Here is a 9,889-nt window from a genome sequence, read left to right as displayed (position 1 = left end):
TATTTTTACACATGTTTATACATTTACACATTTATATATGCCGTTCCGTGCGCATGTATCGTCGCATAATAATTTAAGTAATTAAATGTTTTGTTTTTCTCTTTGTAATCTACTGACTCTTCTTTCGCCGTGTATTTGTTTGATTATTTACGTTTACATTTAAGAGTCTTTACATCGTTATTATTTGTGATTTTAAGTTGAATAACAAGTTTAATAACAACAATAGTAAACTTAATAAATTTTCAGAATAAATTCAATTGCCTGTACCGCCATGAAATTATCTAACAAAAGTGTAAAAGCGAGCTTGATTAATAAAACATGACATTTATTCTAATAAATAATATCATATTACTTAGCAAAACACACACACTGTATTAAATACTAAATGACACCATTAAAATATTTATATCATGTTCTTACATTAATATGATTATATATATATTTTGTATATATATATATATATATATATATATATATATATCATATATACCAATATATATTATGGAATATTAAAAGTAGAATAAAAAATGTTCAAGCGCCAATAATTTATGAGTTATAAGTTATTTCAAAAAAGAGATTTCTTGCAAGTTAAGAAATAAAAATAATGGAAGTTATATTTAAAGTTATATTCAACTTTTATTATAAAAGAATTTTAATTTAGAACTCAGCTTTTAATGTCAGTCAATTTTTAAATTATTTTTGCATAAAGATCTTTCGAGAATGTAAAAGTATTTCTAAACTCTTTTGGTGTATAAGTGGATGGAAAATAACGTGGATTTAACACAAGTTTTTATGAGTTTACAATAAGCTTCGACTTTAACTCATATTTGCGATTTTATTACTTATTACTCATTGCAGCAGTATGCATAAAAAAACAAAACTTCGTAAACTCGTTTATTTTATTTCACAGAAAAATTGCACATGCAAAAACAATGCTTTAGACTTCCATCGTAGAATGACGTTATATGTATACCAAGTACCCTTCGCAGGTTAAACTTGAAAATTAACAAGAAAAACAATTTGTTTGTTCCGATCTCATTTTACGTAATAGCCACAATAGTGAATAGTCTGACAGTATTAGAAATATTAATATCTTCTTCATTTATTACATATTTCAGCTGATGCACTTTTAATTCCTATGATTCATTAGTTTCCTACAAGCTCTTTTTCTGTTTCTTTTTCAGCAATATCGTGTTGCAACGATTCCAAAATTATAATTCAAACATGCTTCTAGTTAAGAAACATATACTTTTCAATGGATTAAAGTGGTTCATGCGTCTGTATCGCGATGTTCCTCTCGATTTAATACGGTTACTCAGCTTTTCTTAAGCACTTTGAACCAAGTCGTTTAGATTCTTTTATAAGCTACGAGACTTCGGATATACTAGCCCGGATGATACTATTTCAATTTCCTAATTCCTAGTATTTACACGAATTCAGAACCTAGATCTTAGAAATAAAAGATGAAAGAATTTATTTCTCACTAATACATCTCTTTATTTAAAGAAAAGAAACATTTAGCTTATAATGTATATCTATTCGTTTTTTTAAATTAGTAAAAACAAAAGATTCTTAGTTCTTATCGAATAATAATAAAAGAAGGTAAAAGGCATTGTAAGAGTCAGTTACAAAACCCTTAACATATAAAAAATAGAATGTTTAATGAATTACAAATCATAATTGTATATAAACTATCTAAAGTTAAGCTATCTGAAGAGTTATCTGAAGTATCTTAAAAGTATACACATTTACACTGAGAAAAAAGCCCTAAAATATCCTAAAAAATTTCAATAAATATTTATTTGAATAGTACCTACTAAATATTTATTAAATATAAAAATATATTTATTTCATACAAAAAATATTAATTTAACAATCACTTCTTTTTATTAAGTAAATATTTATTTATTGTAAGTAAATGTTTAGTTGGCAGTATTCAAATAAATATTTATTTAAATTTAGACTATTTTTTTCTCAGTGTACAATCTTTCATCAGTGTTATACAATGACCCAATCTTGTTATAAATAAAAAGAAGTTAACCCATATTTTATTGTACAATCTTTGTTCTGTGGCAAAGTAAGCATACCTCATGCTATTTCATATAAAATGTAGAGACGAATATGATCAGGAAGACAAATCTTCTTTGAACTTGATACGTTGGTTACGGTTTCAGTCGTGTAACACAATTTGTAATATAGTTCAATTACTCCTTTGCTATCAAAGCTCCGAATGTCGAAAGCGCTTAAGATGTATACGAAAGGAATACCACGCGTGAGTTGCTGTTTCACTGTGATGCAATTAGTAACATTCTAATTGCACGGTGTACCCTTGCAAGATACATTGCGATTAAGATATTTTTAAGATTGGTGCCAATTAGAAATAATCTGAGAAACAAAATTCCTAAATTTAATTCTTTTCATCACACCATATCAATTGTTAATTTATCAATTATATTAATATTTACTTCTCACACTTCTATACATATATTACTCTGCACTTATCATTTCATAATGTCAGATTATGTACATATGTACATTGCATAATACAAAAAAGAATAAATTACAATATAGAATAATAATTTAAAAAATTAACAAACTAATGAATAATGCATTTAATGAATTTACACAATAAATTTGGACACTTAATTACCCCTGATTATGTGTACAGGATATTATGAAACTATTAAATTTTCTTTTTAAACGATAAAGTTTTACAATTTCCAAGTAATTAGCGGAAAAAAAACTCCTGATCAATTAAACTTCATAAAATTGTTCTTCAATTAATTTCAAACCGAAAAAATGTCCAAATTGTCCAAAATGGGCTAAATGTCTGATAGTCTAAGAATAATAAGAACTTTATAATGAAGAGAATCGGAGCAATAAAATTCTAAATAAGACACGACTCTCAATTCTCCCTTTCTCTCTTCATTCACGTTTTAATTCTTTAGAACGTTTAAGATACAATTTTAGTAATATCAAGATGTTTGTTCAGCCTTCTGTTGTAAGCAGCTATAAACTTGACTCTTTGTATTTGATGACTGAAAGACGTCAAGCTACATATAATGCGTACATGACATACACAGACTCCTTCGAGAACTAGTTTACGGGCGATATCACTTTTATGACATGTATGCGCGTCCTACCGCAACGTGTAATATTGGGGTGAAACGTGAGCGTGAGAGTGGCAGACTAGTTGGACTTTATGTAGTAAAAATCGAATCCGTATATTTTCTTTCGGGCGCTCACATCTACCGCATATAAACTGAAAATCGAATGCATCTATTCTCTTTTGAGTATCTTTTTATCGCGCTTTTTGAAAAAAAAAAGATGAATTCGCGGTTATTTTTAACAATTCATTTTATATTGCAAGTAAATTTATTTGCAAGTATAAGTTGAAGTCTCTGTACTATTTTTAATTTATATTTCCTATTAAATTATGTTTTATATGTTGTTTTTAATTCGAGCTTCTTAAAAAAAAATTTTTGAAACTTTTTAAGTAAAAAAATGCATGTTGAAAGGAATCATAATTAAACTTTTTAAAAATTACAAAGAATTACAAATTACATGAAATATTTTTATTAAAATTTTTTTTATAGCAAGTTTTTTATTTTCGCATATTTTTTATAATCAATTCAATTAATAAATATTTGGTTGATAGATAATTTATGTCAATTAATAGATATTTTAATTTTACATTTAAAATCTGAAATATATTAAAATGTAAAAAACTTGGTCGAATTATACCAACGTTCGTAGAAATTTGGATTATCGCTTTAAAAAAGCAACATTAGCTATTAATTTTTCAATTATTATTTAATAATATAGTAATTTGTAAATATTTAAATTTTCTGGAAGATAAGAAATTCGAGCCTACGCTATTTTTATTAAGCACAGAAGCTTACACGTCGGTTACCTCCAAGAAGGAGTAAGTTTTCGCTTTAAATATTATCGCGAACATATGCTCAAGCGTGCATTATGCAAGACACGTGTTCGAAAAACAATATACGTCGTCTACACATTTTTAAAAGGAATGTTTACGTGATACTTTCCTTATGCACGGTAGCCTGCAATCTTACAAAAGTGTGGACATGTATCTGCTTTCATCACGGAGCATTTCGGCATAAAAGAAAAATATGCTTGTCTGGAGTTTATTGAGCAAAAGCCATGCTTGCATGTCCTCCTTTTTTCTCTTGTCTCACTTTTGGTTAAAGTGCATTCTAAGAGAAAGCATGTGACTTGTATGCAATCGATATCACTAAGCCGACGGTTTTAAAACTATTTTCAGAGAACAATATGAAATTTTTGGCTAGCATATAAATATCATTTATCGAGGATACACATTCATCTAATGCAGTTATGTGAATTTAAAATTGTTATTATTTTGCAAATATCAAAATTAAATTAATTTTATAATTAAATATTTATTTAAAATTACAAGGCATGCACCTTTTTAAAGTTAATATAAAATTAAAAAATATATATACGAAAGATAAATACGAAAATAAAAAAATTTTGTTAATTATCGGCACTTTTGATGTTTAAAAATTTTTGAAAAATCATTAAAAGTTTTTAATTATCAAAACCAACAAGAAAGCTACTTCTTCAAAATATAATACACATTTCAAAAAATACGTGACGATTTTAAATCTTCTGTTTTATCAGACATAAGATTGACATCTCAAGTCATCTTTCTAACGTTAAGTACGAATTATTCATTTATAATTATTACTTATAATACGTGTTAGCTATTTTCATATTCGGGAAAGAAATAATAATCGCATGTATTTTACGCAAAGGATATTAAGTGTCACCTTCCTTGAATGAACTTGGCGGGAATCTGTTTTACGAGGGAAATTGCGGTGAGGACACAATCAGGCACTTGCGGATATTGATGAGTTTGTTCATTCATAGCGCTTTAAATGCGTTGATCTAAGATAAAAGTCTGCCAGCGAGCAAGGGTTCCATACGTTTCTGCTTTACTGATTTTTTTTTATGATAACGATATCGTTCATCCCCTCGGTTTTTCCCAACTTGCTGGAATATTGACGTCTCGATAAGTCCGGAACTCGATTTTCATGACACGTCTGGTACATTAGCCTTTAATGCTTTTTTATCAAAAGTTCAATCAGCTCTAATACTTCAATAGTTTAGAGACGTAAATGTCACAAAAGTCAAAACTTTTTTAAATTTATTGTCATCAACGTATTTTATGAGCCAAATGCATAATACGACTGGAAATACATTTTCATGTAAAGAACGACGATATATAAAAAATGTTACTTTGATGGGATTCTCGTCATTGTTGCTGAATTGTTACAGAATATACGCTCCGTAATATTCGCAACAGTTGTTAACTTGACTCGAAAAAAAAAATGAAATTTTTAAAGAATTCCGGGAATCGTGACTCTCTTGGTACAATATTCTCGTATACATGTTTATGTGCAGCAATACCTCTATAGTAACTTGCCCTATATGTGAATGTGCACACATTTTGCCCTATATGTGAATGTGCACACATTTTGCATCTCGGAGTAAAGGGATTCAATTACGTTGCTCGAATATCTTTGTACTTATGCAATCCAGCGAACTCTACGAGAAATTCCTAACATTTATAGAACCACGAAGTTCCTGTACATGACATGTATAATGCAAGTAAAATATGTTGTTTTATATGGCATCGCTCGTTAACTATCCCTATTGAGAACGAGCATGCAATAGCAAATTGCGATCCCTTGATGGTATCGAAACGTTTCATTTGAGCTATTCATAATTCTTCAACTAGAAATTATAAATACAGCAAACTAAGATATTTTAGAATAGCAGCAATTTGTTTTTCAAACTAAAGTTTAAATAAAATATAATAAAATAAATTGCAAATAAAAAATTACATTACTTCATTATTCGCTAAAAATTCACCAAAAAGTATATCATCTTAGAAACATTGAAACAATGCGTTAACAAGACATTCCTATTTCTGTAATGATTAATGACAGTTATCACTTAAGAATTTACTTAAATGTTCGTACGCAAAATAAAATATACGACAAATACTATGACAGTTACATTTACAAACACAAACTTATTACAATTGTATTTAGATACTCACAAATATTTAATGTTAAAAAGTTAGAAATACATTTATTATTACTAGGTTCCATATTTTCGAATTTTTCCGAACTGCACTGCGTGTTGAGAAATAAATATAACTTAGATCGAATTTAAAGAATTAATAAACTCTCTAAAGCTAGTCCTCTTTTCTTGCAAGACAGGGTCAACTGTTTGTTGAATCAACGTCTCTTATCACTAAGACATACAATTGCGCGGAACGAATATGACAAATCTTTCATCGTTAAGCTAAACTGACATAAATCCTGCTCTTCCGTTTCTTGTGCGCGTTTAATACATTATAATTAAAATAAATATCTAATATAATTTAATGCGTTTATTTAAATATTGTAGTTCGAAATTATAAATTGTTTGAACCATGTCTAAATAATTCAAAACTGAATTCTAAAAGAGTAACACAAAATTAGATAACGTATTAAAAGGGAAATAAAAATAATTGATTTTTGTTTGCAGAGAGTAAGCATTTTTAATTAAATTATTCTGACCGTTGGATCTTCAAATAATCAATCAAACAGCTCAATTGTTTGTTCTGTTCGAGAAATGTTCGAACTTGAATCATTGAAACGTTCGAGGTATTTGAAAAATTTGATCAACTCCCTTAAATCTAAATTCCGTAAATCTTTGAACATATTTGTACATATTTATTATACAGAAATATTTAAATATAAAAAATTGCCAAAGAAGTCATAAAATGTATAATAAAAATATTAAAAGCAACTTAATTTTACGAAGCGCTGTTTTAAAACTAAAAATACATTAAATAGATTCAAGTGAAACAATGAAGTTAAGGGAATATCTTGTTACACAAATCGACACAGGCGACATGTATGTTCTTGCATTCGAATGAATGCAGCTTGTTTAACCGTTGCTTCACGCATGCAATATGAATTACATGCATCGCGATGCATCATAATTAACAGCTTTGTAGAAATGAAAGAAAATACGTATATATAAGCGCCACGTCACGCACTTATGGTATAAAAATATATCATTGTTAAAAAGTAGTTTTCATACATTTCTTGTTCAGAAAACATCTTTGTTTGATTCGTATTACACGTGTATCAGATATTCTAGAATTGTCAACTTTTCAAATTCTATAATTCCAGAATTCTCAACTTTTTAAATACTATAACTACTTTATAGTCACACTTCATAATTTTTTATTAAAACTTAAAGCATTAAATAATAATAGAAATGAGTAAAATTCTTGATTATATATTACAATTCATAAATGATAAATGAAAATCTTGCATAATTTTCTCATAGAAGTAAGACTTTTGTAAACTATTAAACATTTTTCAAAAAATGCAAAGAATATGATTTAAAAAATGCTCAATATAATTTTTAAATGAGTTTCACCTTTTTCCTCAATACTCAATTTATCGAAATGATTTTTCAGCGTTAAAGCTTGTATTATGTTCATCTAAATTGGATTTTAATTAAAATTAAATAAAATGACTTTTACTCTAGTTTTGAAACAGTCTTTACGGCAAAAGTTAATAAAGTGTAGGTGTGGCTTCGTATTACGGTGATGATGACGTAAAGCGAGACATGAAGAAAGTGAAAGAAATGTGTCATGCAACAAGAGAAAAAATAAGGAAAAGACAAGTAAAGAAAGATAACGACAGAGCATTATTAAAGCAAATTACAGATTTTTATATAATATCACCTTGTACACAGCGCCGCTGCCACCCACGCCAAGAAACAAAGAAAGGTTGCCCTTGCCTTTGTGCAAACATATCTATATAACATAAAAGTTCAATCGAATTAAATCACATAAGTTTAACTCCTTATTGTTCACTCACTTTCATTTACTCTTTAATTATTTTTACATATTATTATAGGTATAACTAATTATTGGCGGCTTTCTGCAATAATTCTAAGCGTAGTATTGTAAAAAGCTATGCTGTACTTACCCCGCTCTTAAAGGTTCGCAGATTGCGTAATACCGTTCGAAGCTGATGGCTAAAATTGTGAGAACCGAAGCATGAGCTACAGTCAATTCCACGAATGGAACAGCCTTACCTGTAACAGTTTACATTAGGTAATTGAAAACCTAAAAAAATATTGTATATTTTTTTTAACTATTTGCTGAAGCAAACTTTTGCATATGATAAACAATATACTCTCATTAAACTTACAATAATAAAATAAAAGTGGACATTGCTTTTTTAAGCAATATAAAATGTAACAAAATAGTTAAATAAAAAAGTTCATCAAAGTTTCATTTAAATTCATTTTTTTTAACTTGTTAACTTGTTTTTAACTTTCTATTTGTTAACGAAAGTAGAACATGATCATAAAGACATACGAAATGACGTAAGAAACCAGCAAGTTCTGTGATATTTTATTTCAAAAGTCACAAGAAAACGGAATCAATTTACCTTAACAACAAAGTTCACGCTTTACATATTTATAATATTGATTAAATTTATTTTTAATATAAATACGTTATTAATAATATATGTAAAAAATAATTATAAATAGTAACATAAAAGTATCTCAAAGAAATAAAGACTTAATTGCCAAATAACATCATTTGATGATTAAATAATTAAAATAAAGTTTTAATATTAGGTACGTTCGTAATTAATTCCTTTATTTTTAAAATTAAGCACTTCAATAATTAAGAAATTAACTCCTTTTAAAAATGACGTAACGCGTGCATTAATTGAATATTAAATCAAGTAATACAGTGATATTCTATTAAAAAAGTAAAAAACTCTTTTGATATCGGTTGATGTTTTGCATCGTCGAGAACATTGGAGAGACAATTTCTCCAAGACTCTTTTATTCATATGCAGGACAAAAAACATGGGTGCGTGATTTATAATTCTCAATAGGGATCTCGCTCGAAAGAAAACAGGGTACCGCAATAAACTGCCATGGCACATTGGACACTATCGTTCTTCGACGCGGACCGATTCCTTCATTTATCCAGTGACCACCTGCTTGGGCAATAGAATCGTTCGTCATGTTGACATTTTTTCTCAAGATAAAATGGCAAACCCATTAATTCTTTCCGGCCGATTTCGGCTTCCTAACGATACAGATATAAAATCTTTGAATTTTCAATTATTTTGAACATACGCGAACACTCTATTATTAGAATGTTCTGTTGTTTAAAAACAATTTCTCATTCCCGATTAAAACAAGAAGATTTTATGCTATCTTCTTGAAAATGTGTCTCACTTTCTGATATTAGATTCGAAAAGTTTAGACGAATTTCGAGGTAAAAGTAATGCGATTCAGAACTCGTTAACAAATTTATTCACAGAGATAATTAATTTTGTACATCTCTATTACTCTACCTAAAACAAAGTTAGGTGAGTTGGTTGAAAAACGCGATAGTCGAGAGAGAGACTGTTCTGCTACCTCCAGAAATTCAGAATGAATATTTCAGGATAAATCTCTAATTATTTGAATAATACATATTTTACTAAATTTTACTTTATTTTACTTTATTTTATTAAATTTTGAGAGAATCAACAGATTATGTATACCTGCTTGCTCTTTTTTCAGAGCGCAAATTTGGGTTTCAATTCGCAAATTAATGAACCGCATGTTAATTTTAACTTTTGACAATTATAAATTAAATCAGCTGTGTACAGATCATCATGAATATTAAACAAATAATTTATAAACATGTGGTAATATATTGGTGTTACATAATAAATATTAGATATAAAATATATTATACGCTTCCACTTCAATTGTAAAAATACTTATAAAATTATCGACACGCGAATATATATATATATAT

General features: G+C 28.0%; 1 protein-coding gene across 1 annotated transcript in view; it reads right to left on the bottom strand.

The window, feature by feature from the left end:
• LOC108750992 (growth hormone secretagogue receptor type 1) overlaps window positions 1-9,889 on the bottom strand; it is a 43,789-nt gene that overhangs the window by 6,718 nt on the left and 27,182 nt on the right. The window contains exons 4-5 of the mRNA XM_018490901.1: window positions 8,043-8,151; window positions 7,796-7,867 (exon numbers count right to left, since the gene is read on the bottom strand). Coding sequence (XP_018346403.1) covers window positions 7,796-7,867; window positions 8,043-8,151 — 181 coding nt within the window. The remainder of the gene's footprint in view (window positions 1-7,795; window positions 7,868-8,042; window positions 8,152-9,889) is intronic.

This window comes from Trachymyrmex septentrionalis, unplaced genomic scaffold (genome assembly GCF_001594115.1).
Source record: "Trachymyrmex septentrionalis isolate Tsep2-gDNA-1 unplaced genomic scaffold, Tsep1.0 scaffold40, whole genome shotgun sequence".
In the NCBI taxonomy this organism is placed as follows: Eukaryota; Metazoa; Arthropoda; class Insecta; order Hymenoptera; family Formicidae; genus Trachymyrmex; species Trachymyrmex septentrionalis.
The sequence above is the reverse complement of the archived record's forward strand: the minus strand, read 5'-3'. Positions and strand labels throughout refer to the sequence as shown.